This window comes from Ambystoma mexicanum, chromosome 6p (assembly GCF_040938575.1).
Source record: "Ambystoma mexicanum isolate Mex_15411 chromosome 6p, UKY_AmexF1_1, whole genome shotgun sequence".
Taxonomy (NCBI): domain Eukaryota; kingdom Metazoa; phylum Chordata; class Amphibia; order Caudata; family Ambystomatidae; genus Ambystoma; species Ambystoma mexicanum.
In genome coordinates, this window is record NC_090935.1 from 284319776 (window position 1) to 284332779 (window position 13004).

The window sequence follows — 13004 nt, forward strand, 5'->3', positions numbered from 1 at the left end:
TCCTTTAATAAAATCCCTTATCACATTTGATTTAAGAGTGAGGGCAAGCATAGGTTTGGACACAGACTAACTTTGGTTTTGAACGTACTGACATCGCCGGCCCTTAGACGCATCAGTTGCGGGAACAATCCCCTTAGAGTTAGGGCCAGCAAGGCATTACACCAACCCCACAACGTCTGATAATAAAGGTTTTCAAACTGTTACTTTTGGGTCTGTGTCTCTCTTGACACCATGCCTGTCTCACAATGGAGAACACCATGAATAAAGACAATAAACCAAAGATTAATCAAGATAAGTAGTATCGCTGTAGGATGATGACCTTCCATGAAAAGATGGCATGACTTCTTTTACAATTCCATTAAAATGACCATGAATAATTGACTCACAGTTGTTCTAATTTGTAGCTTGGCATTTATTTCATACATGAACACTGTCGATTGGGTGTAGAGAGAATTGGAGGTTATGTGAGCAACACTGGGACAGCAAAAATTGAACAACAATGCAGCTCACAGAATAGGGGCAAAGTGTCATAAAATAAGTTTCAGAAACAGTTTTTAAAAAATGGCACATTTATTGCTACAGAATGGTCATGTACATGACTGCACCAAGTAATTACAGCTGAGAAACGGATAATGGCCTACACCAACCTTTATATATTTATATCCTTAAAGAAAAATTCCACATAACCTGTTTGGACACATCAGAAAAACACCAAAACATGGAAAAGTAGAGGCACTGAGCCACACATTGGAAAACAAGGTGTAACTGTATATTTTTTCCTTTACTGATTATTCTTTTTTTCTCTTTTTAATGCTGCAGATGTGCAGAATCGCAAATAAGACACTTTGCGACTAAATGAAAATGCTACATTATCAGTTTGATCTCCGTATCATGTCAAAATAACATCTTTGAAATATAAAACTTTACTCAGGAGGATTGCAAAAATCTACAAGGAGAAATATTCAAAATGAGACTGTTTGTGCTATTTTGTTTCTTTAATTTCCATGGTATAAAAGGATTACTCCTGTGAAATAAGCCAAATGTAATTAGCATGTTTTTAGATCTGGGCTGTTTGTTTTAGGATGTAGCTACAGTCTATTTTATAGCAAAAAGAGCACTAGACAAAAGAAGTTTTATAACAAAAAGCCAGGCACTGGTACATGGCAAATCTCTATTTTTTCCTCATCTTCACTGAGTTGCATCACAAGTAACAAGAATGAAAAAGGCCACAGTTCATATATTGTCACCGTTACACAGGTCTAGAATAACTAAAATCAAAATGGCCAAAACCAGCATAGCACAAAAGATAATCAACTTCGAGTCCCATTAAGGGAAATGTAAAACTAAAAAATAAATAAAAGGTTTAGGCAAACTGCCCTGTTGCTCAATTATAATGTTAATGTTTTCCCAAAGCTATATTTAAAAATCGATTTGACCAGATACTGTTTATTATTTGTGCTTCCTTATGATCTAATCCCACCTCTATCAAGCTCAGTATGTGTGCTCTTAATTTTTGTTATATAAAAAAGGATGACATACTGAATTTGTCTTCTTATAAAAGAAACAAAAAACGAGAAAAAGAAAGTGGAAGACCGAAAATGAACAAGTTGCATCACTGGTAGGACTTACAATTTAGTTATATTAGTATTCCTTTCAACTACACTAAAGACAAATGGTAACAAAAAAATAGATAAAACACGGTCTGGATCAAAATATCCCAACTCTGCATTAACTGTACTGTAATTATTTTGAATGTGGAGGTGGATTAACAGAATGAGTGTTTTAAAGTGAGCACTCAAATCCACTTGTGCTAAATCTTTTTTTATTGAATGTTTTGTTGTTGGCGAGAAATCAATTTCAAATCTGCCATATAAGGAAAAGGTTTTATTTAAAACTAATTGGCAAAAAAGAAGCTGGCAGCCAGAATTACAATTTTTCTTTTGAAAAAAAATTCTGTTTTCCATATAGAAGATCCATGTCTCTCCGTTACATCACAGTTGAAAAATCCCATCAACTCATTTGCTCAATTCGATTCAGGAAAAATCATACACATTATTTTGAGTAGCTTTTCAAACATCCTTTAGATATCACACTGTTGTGTTATATGCAGGTGTACAGATTTTGAAGACTTTTTTTTAATATTCATGTACTTTATTGATAACATTTATCAAGACTGTAATACTAGAGTACACGATTGCATAAATCAAAAGGCAGTTTCCAGTTGTGTGAACAAAATAAATCTCAAATACTTATTTGTCCTGGTCACTTGTGTACACTTACACATTGGATATCGAAGTCTAGGTTACATTGTTCCACATTTTACATTGGAGCATTTGTTCATACAGGAAATCGGCAACCATTTGTAAAACAGAGGTCACATTTATATCCCTGTAATGTACGTTTTCAACAGGACTTAAGGGTTCATTTCTTCACATGATGATTTGCAGATCAATGAACGTTTGAAACTTCATTTGGTGCTATTTAATATAAAATGGGGAAATATCCCATCCCGTTTTTCACTAGAAGGAAAGGAAAATCCTCCTGACAAACTAGCACTCAGAGATGCAAACTACCTTGCATTACGGGATGCACAAGGTTATGGTGTTAACACTTTAACAATAGCTTAGCTGTAAAGCGAGCTAGCCCTTCGACCAATCAACTTGCACCCTAATGCTGGTGTACATTTCCTACCCCACAGTCATTTAAAAAAGAAACACATGATTGATATTCACTGACTGGAGAGACCCCAGAACTCAATGTAACCAGATATTTGCGACACATTTCAGTTGTGGGAAAGTCTGCACAGCATCTACCCACACCGTGCCTAGCCTTATCCAGTGATTGAGTCCAGAGCTGTTATCTATTTTTAAAAAGAGTTTATCCATTTTCCTATAAAAACACGTTCATAAAAAAGGATCACACAGTTATGCAGTTGTCATGGGTAATCACAGAATCTGAATTAACCCTTGGCTCACTGTTTATCTATCACTTTAATCCACCTCCACATTTTAGAAATGTAATTACAAATGGACACATTTCATTTTACTTTTACTCAACATATTTACAGGTCTCCATCACACACTAGTCAAAATGTGCATTGGGATGTCAAGGGCAACCACATGGTAGTTATCTCGTATGCTCTTTTTGCTTCCAGAAAAGGACATACTAATCGGATTCTCATATCTCACTACTTCATTTAAATGAGACTTTAAACCACACAGATATTCCAAACAAAAAAAAGACACAATGTATTAAAAAACACATAATAACAAGAGTCTACATGTAAAAATATAACTTTTACATACACAATTTCAAAATAATGATACGATTGCCATTTGTTGCATAAAATGTACAAATGTAATTTCCATTACCAATGTATATAACTGGCAAAACAGAAGAACAGATGGAACATTTAGACCATTTTAATGGGGATATGGCATTATTTACTCAGTGCTGAAAAGTGGAACATCTACTGGAATGAGGGAGATATTTATAACTCATGCCAATTTTTTGTTGCTGTAAAAATAGAAACTTTATCAGAGACAAAAGGATGCTGACAAATACCTAACTCGGAGCACTGTGTGACAAGTTCACTGTACAACAAAGTTAGTCAGCAGTATATTCACTTGTGGAAGATGGCTGAAAGTGCCCAGATGTCAGAGCTGATGTAGTTGTCGGATGGGTTGCTGTGCCACAAGATTGATCTATGCAGCTATCAAGTTATATTTCATATAAACATCATTCGTGCTGGCCAAAGAAATACTGTACCACCCCTCTCATGAAAGTGCAACTTAATGCTTTATGATTCATAAGGCTTCTTACAATTCTGCATTATGATTGGATATTGGCAAGGAGGAGGCAGTAAGTGGTGTCTATGACGGAAACCCACTTCAGAAATTAAACAAACCTATCATACAATTTGCAATGGATCTTTATCAATAAATCTGACCTTGTTTTCAAAAGTTCCATACTACATACACAATCATCTGTACACCTTTTAACACTGTCATTTTCCTAAATTACAGCCACTTTGATCATGCTTACTAAATTGATGATATAAACATTGGAAGGCACAGTGGTAACGTTTTGTAGCATTCTAACATTGTACCTCTGAATAGCCCAAAATAGGGTCACAGGAGAACATTATGCTTTAGATCAACCTCAAACGCAACGTCTCCATAATGCTGCTGGTAATATGTACATGACGTGACTTGAGAAGACCTGCATTCCTAGAAGGTGCGGAATACAATTCACTATCTATTTATACATGAAAAGCAATGCTAGGACAGCACTTCCTCTTGCACAACCCCTCTCAAGAGAGTTGGCACAATAGGTTACATTAACAAAAACATGGGGGAAAAGACAGAAAGACAAAACATCCTTATGTACAGTAAAATCTTTTCTTAAAAAAGTTAATCATTACTTTTTTTACAGAAGCAAAAAAAGTGAAACAAAATGAACAAAAAGGCATACCATTTTCACTACATTTCATTATATATTTATATATATTTATATATTTATCATAGGTCTATAAGATCCATCTGTTCCTCCTACACTAAGGAATGGCTAATGTCAACTTTCTTTTTCAATAGGACATTTGCTGGTTTTGTAAATATCTGGGTAGCAAAGCCCCCCTGCTATACCAGTAAGTATAAACACTAGCTGACTAGAACACCAACAAAAACAACCATTTTTTCCAGAAGTACACTTTTTCATTATTGCAAGTTTACAATTTTAAATTAAATATTTTTTTCCAGACTTACAAATTAATTATATTTTTTTCAAAAGAAGTTTAGGCACAAATGCATTGTTCCACAGTGTGGAGAAGATTGCCATTCAGTCTCTTGGCTGCGCATTACAGCTTGCAACATACTGCTAGAAACATTCCGATGATATGTTAAGAGAGTTGTTCCTCAAGTTGCACTTTTCTGTTGGGAATGCTGACATTTCTTGCGTCTGTGATTCTTAACTACTCAGACTTGTCTTATATTACAAAACGGGATGAAAGAGCATTGTTTATCTAAGTTTCAGATATTGGAGCTCTTAAGGAAGTGGTCGCTTGTTCAAACGAAGGTACGAGGCAACTTGGACCTGAGGAAAAATAAAGAAGACAAAATGAATAACTGGAGGTACTCAATTAGATGACAAGTATACATTTAAAGTAGACTTCTTTTATTCATTCAGTGTATGATTTCATGAACCCTCATGCAAGGAAGGTGCATCATACTCCACATGTGGCATGGACAGGGATAATATAAAACCAGGAATGAGAGGCAGGGACTAAAACATAAAAAGAAATCAGGAGAATGTTATTTGAATGCTATTTATCTCAGTTTGGGTATACTCTATCTCAAAACCCATTAGCAGTACAAGGATAAATCCTGTTTAAACATCATGCCCGATGTGATTTCTTATTGGTCGCTTACAAGTAATGAAACAAATCCTTCTGAAGGCATAGCAGAGGTACTGGTCAGATTGGGGCACTATCATTTTCTAACAGAGATAGAACATGCTGCCTTAAGAGTTTTGGAGGCTCCATTTCTGTTGTGAAACGGTATGTGCACTGAAAGGGTTATAAATCCATCTCATTGAGATATAAATACTATATTGAAAATGTGCCGCAAAAAGCTTACATTTCGAGGCGTGCTGTTAGTTCAGGGCCTACTTCAAGATGTTGCCATATTTATGTGGGATAAGCACAAATAAGAATCAAAGAATGCCCTTTTGCTCAAAATTCATAACAATGCTCTTATAAGTAACAGCTAGATTCTGAGTTTCCAGGAAAATTAAAAAGGACTTTCCATTCCTTCAGCTGTAGTGTACATGTACCGCTTGTAGTAAGTGGAAAAGTGATAAAGTTAGTGGTGTTTCTCAAAACTGCAAACTTGCCATTTTACATCTGTCCCATATGATTTGATGCATCTCCCATCCCAGGATGGGGTCCCGCCAAGGAGAGTGGAGGGGGCTCTGAAGATACCTTTTCTTCTTCCCTTCTTTTCAGGCATGCAGCTTTAGGATTCAGGTTTCTTTCTGCAATACAGGTAAAGCGCACATGTTTAACAAGTTGGCCACCTATGTGACACACAGAAAATGGAAAATAGCAATCAGGTACATTGTTCTTTCTGGAACTATGGCTTGACATATGATTCCTTAAAGGTAGAAAAGTGCACATGTACATTTCTTCCAAGTATAGTAATAGCTGTCTGGGCTTATATTTCTGCATGTGATAAAAAAGAACTAAAGATTATTGGTTTAGTATAAGTGAAGAAGATGTCCTCTTCATGGACATAATACTATGGCCACTGTTTCTAAAAGCATCACCGGCTGAATCAACAATTCCATTTCACTGCATTCAGTATGAACATGAGCAGTTGACAGGTACGCAAGGGACATCCCGCCCCGGGTTATTGTGTGCTTATGCGGAAGGAAGATGCTATAGCATTTATGTTCAGTAAAGTTAAGAGGACAATTAAAGAGAAAAGAGGAACGGCTCCTGACCAGATCGCATTCCGCTAGATCTGGAAAAAGCACAAGATTCATTATTCGCCAACATTCAAGAAGGGCTTGAGAAGTAACCACATTGATTATTTTTATAATTTAACTAAGCAAGAAATTGATTGTCAGTAAAAAACTCACAAAAAGAGTACAAGGACTTCCACAACTTTGGAACGAAGCCAGGGTACAAGGCAACTTCAAATGCGGGACTTGCAATGTCTGTCTATACTCAGAATACAGCAAAAACAAATCACTGAAAATGCCCAATGGCAAAGATTTTTTAATCCGCGACTATCAAATGCAATACAAAATACATATTATATGGATTACATGCTCCTGCCAAAAACTCTACATAGGCAGCACCATCATAAAACTTAAAACCAGAATAGCAGAACATATCCGCTATGTCAAAAACCAAGACATGACATCACCACTGGCTTATCATTTTCTCACCTCACACCCAAAAGAAACCATTGACGCTATATGATTCTTTGGGATTAAAAAAGTTAACAAACCTCCAAGGAGGAGGAAATTGGGAGCAACCTTTACGACAAAAGGAAGCAAAGTGGATCTGTCTTATGGACTGCTGCCAGTCCGGTCTAAACTCAGAATGAGAAATGACCCATTTCCTCTGAAGAACTGCACTCAGAACACAACATATCTATTGCTAAATCTCTATAACAGCCACACCTTTAATTCTCAAACAAATAATTAAATATAAAGGTTAATGCACCCAACTACAGAATTCATAATCACGAACAAACTTAGTTATAAATTATATCGAGAAAAGTAAAAGGATACAGATTACAATTTTTAAGTACCTTACTGAATTTTGCATCACCGACCCTCAATTGGTACTGAGGGCATCCTTTAAATTCAGCGGCGACCAGTGCTTGATACAGCATCCAATCATAACTAGCCGTAATGATATTGAAGACCCATTCAATATTGAACGCCAATATTTACTCCTATCCAAGATCCATCTTTTATCACCAACCCTCAATTGGCACTGAGGGTAACTTCAAATCATTGTGGCAATTAGCTGCTGACGAAGTAATCAATCACAATTAGCCACAATATAATGAAAGACCCGCACGTATTGAACGCTAACATTCAGCCCAATCCAAGATGGTATCTGCCATTGCGCTGGACTTATTTATCAGCGCAATCCAAAATGGCGAAATCGTACCAAACACAAGTCTGCGGTAATCATACCGGTTCTTCTGCTTCGTTCGTGATAAACAAGCTAAGCTAAGCATTTTTCCCGACCCCAATACAGTTAGGGAATTCTAGATAAGCGAGTACTTCAAAGTTAAATAGACGTGAGGTCTATTTCACCAGATTTCACCAGGTTTCACCCACAACTGACAGAGCCCGTGACAGAATTGCAAGCAAATAGTGTGCAGTACTGAAAACTATTAGCTTACAAGCGAGAAAAAATATCACATGCAGAAATTCAAGCATGTAAAAGTAAGTGCCTTTTCTGCATCAATACTATGTGTTATCGATTAGAATAATTATTGGACCAATGCCCAAATCATACTTAGAAGCTAAATCGTTATCAACAACCTAACAAGTTGTTACATCAGAAGTAGTTGTCCCGCCTCACCCGTGCATCCGATTGTTAAAATGTTCCTATGCATCAACTGTATGTCTTACTATACAATAGACAAATCGTATCCAAACACTAATACAATTTCATTTCTTTTACTGAATGAAATAGGAAAATTCAAAAAATAGGAAGACTAAATACCAACCACCCCCCTGAAGAACCAATAATATCATATTGGGGAAACACGTGTCGAGGGACATCAAACTCTAACCAAAGAGGGAAACACCAATGTGAAGCAATATTAAGTATTCATAAGGATTCACTCTGCATTAATCAACTCCAGTCAAAAACTTAATGTGATGAAACATTAAAGAACTCAAACTACTGGTTAATTACCAATTTACTCTCCTTAATATGAAGAAATATCAAGGACTAACCATTGAACAATCTCATTGAACCCAACACTGTGTACATTAATTTAAAACCAATGTTTGTCATTTATATGAAGATAATTAAAGTTAATTAATGAAATTGAGTCTACTTGTTTGACAAACAGACCACTGTGTACCTGTAGGCGCAACCCAAAGGTAAAAAATCTTTTTCACAATTTCATTTTTCAAGCATTGGGCAACCTCAATGCACTTTTTACCATGCAGCCACAGAGAAAACCCAAGAACCAATTGTAAGCTTACAATAGGAGCTTGCGTATAGGATTGCAAGTAGGTTGCATTTTCTATCCCATTTCCACTCCTGAGACAAAGACAAAGTAGACCAGTTCAGAGAAAACCCTCTCCATTGCGTGCCCTGCTTCAGCACATGGATCTCAAGAGGTCATGCCGGTTGGTTTTTAACTTAATTGACTCAAAGACTAGGTCTGTGCATGGTAGAATTCACCAGAGGATACCAACAGAATGTAACTGACCATGGCAGTACTATTGCCTGACTCTACTAAAGGTTTGTCCCATACATCAGTTTAGGTTATATAGAAGTACACCAGACCCATTTAACAATATTTTAAAACTTTCCATTCCAGTCATACATCTCACCAGTCAACCGATTAGCTTTTTATTCATGAATCCTGCCTTATTTATTCTAAGATTGGATACAGTTTTTCTTTTTAACTTTATGGCAACCTGCCAATGGCATGGCCAAACCGAGCATGCACTCAAACTGTTAGAAAAGAAAATCCATAATATATAATAAAATGTACAGTGACCTCGAACTTGCTGCTCCAGACTTAGTATGACGGCGACGGCCTGATGCAGTATGAGCAGTTTTGTCTGCGGTTTGTCACTCTTGAGATGAAGCTGCACCATGCGTCCTAGCTCCTTGAACGCCTCGTTAATGTCACGCACGCGGAGACGCTCACGGGCATTGTTTGCCATTCTTCTCTCCTTTTCCCGCTCTGCTTTCTGCTCAGGTGTGAGGTCTTCATCATCGTTATTGCTGAAAAAACAAAAAAAACAGGTATTTTCTAACAGGTTTTGAAATGTGTATGAATCAATATTTCAGCAAACCATTGGCACAAATGTGATACAGTGGATTGTCTTTATTCAACGTCTGAGGTGGACCGAAGGCCAAATTAGTATCTATTTTGTTATTTGCTTTCAAGTGATGTCTATCATGTAAACTAATTGTGAGACATTCCATTAGTCTACTTTATTAATCTTTTCAGTTCTAATCTCAACTGTCATCAAGTGGAACTTTATATCTGTGGGTTATCACTGTATTTACTCCAGCTAACAAGACTGGTTTCTCCCCTCCCACTTCTATTTTATTTCTATACTTTGTGCAGGGGAAACAGCTACTACGCACCTAAAGAGATTTCTCAGTGCATGACCCAAAAGCTCCAGAAAATGACAGGATATTGAAAAGAGTCAATTTTACGAATGTCACTAGGGAAGAGGTTTCCATAGTTTGGTGGAGAGAACACCACTAGCCATATGCTCTGGAACGTTTATATCACAGGATATATGTGGTATAACTGTTACAAGATCGCTGAGGCCAAGAGGAAGAGCTCTGAGGTAATGAGCAGGGCCAGGTTATGAGCAAAAGCAACCAACTTAAAGGCAATTCGGCATCCGACTAGCAAACAGTGCAATCTCTGCAGAACTGTGGAGATGATATATTCCTGCCTGGGTGTGTTGGTCACAATCCTGGCTATGGTCTTTGGCAAGACCAGCGGTTGTGCAGTGAGAGAGATGGTGGCACTACGTAAAGGGAATTGCAATTGTCCAGACTGGACCCCACTAAGGTAATGACAATCCTGCCATGCCATTTCGTGATATATGGCCTCATTTGTATGAGTATCAGAAAATAGTTGATGTTCTTTATCATTTGGCTAAGCTGCGGCACCATGAAAAGGGTGGTATCAAAGGCCATGCCTGGGGTATTTACCTTGGTCTTGTGTATTTATAATGTGTTCACCCAGTTTGAAGTCAGAACAGGAAAACAGATTAAGAAAAAAAAGAAAGCGATTAAACCAGCAGGATTTCAGTTTTACTTTGATTTAATTTTAGCAGTTTTGAGCCACTGAAGGTTCCAATCATTTGATGGTTCGTATATGTAGTGCACTGCAACAAGGATCACAATCAAGGTGGAAAATGATCTTAGTGTCGTCAGTGTAATTCTGGAAGACTGCACTAACTTTACCAGAATGTCATGAAAATATGTTCTAGTTATAAGATGTTTTGTAATCTATGTTGAACTAATTGAGGTCGCTAGATACATATGACCTTTCCCTAACAAAATTTAAGAAGTTGGTAAGAGAAATATTTATTTGCTAAAAGAAAAACGTTGTCACAGGCTGCACCTGTGGTATATTAAGTTCACTGACTGATGCCAAATGACCATGTAATCCATTTACCCATTGTAGATTTATGGGCAAATATGAATTCTTAATTGGACTAATTTTGGGGCAAGAAATCTCATATCCTCACTGAGTTTCAGACCGAAGGTTCACATTTAGGAGAAATTATATCTGTGATTAAAAAAAATTGCATAATGTATAGGTATTCACTTCAATATATAGCAATAACAAAACTTTAATTGGTTATATGACGTGAGACATTTTGTCCCATGGCCTGGATTAGCCTCCATAGCACAGGAAAGCAGACCTTCCATGGCAATTTGGCCAATGAGGTGAGCTACCATGTGGCAGTACAAGGTGGAGCGCTAGACACCCCCATCATTCTTAGAGCCAAGGACACATGTAAGTGATATAATCTTCAATTCTGAAGACATAATTATCCTTCTGTTTCGGCAATTTTGCATTTGTTCTCCCTAGTGCTTATTATCAGTTCCAAGAAACTACAAAATCCCTGCATGGAGTTATGAGCTTTGGCGATGGAAGTGACATGTCTGTGGGTTTCATTTGACATTAATGCTGGGAAACCAACAGAAACCATTTTTTGAGGTGGCTCAAACATGTTTTTAGAGACCTCTGTATTTCGAACCTAATTTCTGAAGTGAAAGTGGAAACAAGCACCCAGTGGTTGAAAATCCCACATGGTGAAAGAAACCGCAAAATGCGAGCACAGGGTGCCGCTTGCAGCTCGGGAAAGCTGCAATCAGATGATACCATATCAAAAGTCAGAAGGTTGGACAGAGTCTCAGAGATTGTGAGAGAGTTTAGAAAATTCTTCAAAAGCAGCCAGGACACAGGAAGCTGTAAATGAATGCTGTAGCGGTCCAGCGCAGAGCTGATATGGAGGGGGAATTCCCGGAAAATACAAAAAAAATGGCTGTTATGCCTTTTATCAGCTCAGGGAGTTGTAAACCCTACGGAGGGAGGGGGGGCAAATGAACCAATTACGGCAAAGAACCAATCTTAGGATCCCTCACAAAGGCATGCACATGATGACCAATCTAAAACGCGAAAGAATAGGCACGATCCACATAAGCCAGGTCTGTGAGAAAGCCAAAGCTGCAAGATCCCAAGGATAGCGGTGGGAACAGTTACAACAGAGGCGGCAGAGGAAGAGGCAGGAGCTTGCAAAGCATCCAGGGACTCTGCAGTGAGGAAGCTGAGTACTTGAAGCCCTGAAGCACCTGGACAAACTGGCATCCCAGCGAGTGGTGGCTGAGGCAAAGTTTCAGGAGCGGGACCTCTTGAGTGTATTACATGTGTGAAGGGTACCATATAACATATTTGGGAGAAGGGTACAGTATATCACTTGTTATGGAATGGGCACTATGTCCCTTAATGGTGATAAGGGCACTATATCCACTAATGGTGATAAGGTCAACATATTACTTATAGTAGAGTGAAAGGGCAAAACATCTTTATAGTGGGATAACAATATAAACTTTATGAGAAACTGAGGTGATAAATCTCTTACTAAGTGGGAAAGGCACTGGGGCACTATATCCCTGATCAGGAAGCAGCAAAGCACACACAATCCTATTGGTCAGGGAAAGTGAACTTGGCGCCATCTCTCTGAAGAGGACTTGTGTCAAAAACAGCATCTGATCGCTATATATCGTTGAGATCGTTTTCTTTCTAGAACCTAGGTAGACCAGTAGATTCACGATAGGAAGAAGAGCCCCAACACTATTTTTTTAACCATCCTGACACTGTTGAGTTAATAGAATCCCAAGGAAAGAATCCATGTTATGTTGCAGATAAACACCTGGACCCTAACGGTAGGTTAGCTCTCACAACTCTCATTTGAAAATAAACTAAATGTGTATACAATCAATCAACTTTATTTCAGTTAAATTATACCATAAAAGCACAATGAATAAGGCCGTTAAAATGTAGTCATTTGAATAGTCATCAAAAATACATCACAAATAACCAATCTGTGCAAACCGCATTCCAATCAGGAAAATGCTTTGTTCATAATGTGCCAATATTTATCAATATCAGCCATTCCTTCTACAAAAGTTGGGGATACATAAAAGCATTGAATGCACCAACAATAAAACTGCATATCAGCTAAGCAGACAAAGATAC

At 37.6% G+C, this 13004-nt stretch overlaps 1 protein-coding gene across 17 annotated transcripts in view; it reads right to left on the reverse strand.

The window, feature by feature from the left end:
• Window positions 1-551: 551 nt before the first annotated feature.
• The window catches only part of TCF4 (transcription factor 4), a 1236777-nt gene continuing 1224324 nt past the window's right edge, over window positions 552-13004 (reverse strand). For 16 of the 17 annotated variants that reach the window (XM_069627021.1, XM_069627025.1, XM_069627024.1 and 13 more), the window contains 3 exons: window positions 9264-9493; window positions 5890-6030; window positions 552-5091 (listed from right to left, as the gene is read on the reverse strand). In XM_069627021.1, coding sequence (XP_069483122.1) covers window positions 5894-6030; window positions 9264-9493 — 367 coding nt within the window. In that variant the 3' untranslated portion in view covers window positions 552-5091; window positions 5890-5893. The remainder of the gene's footprint in view (window positions 5092-5889; window positions 6031-9263; window positions 9494-13004) is intronic. The other variant, XM_069627013.1, reaches the window with a different exon arrangement.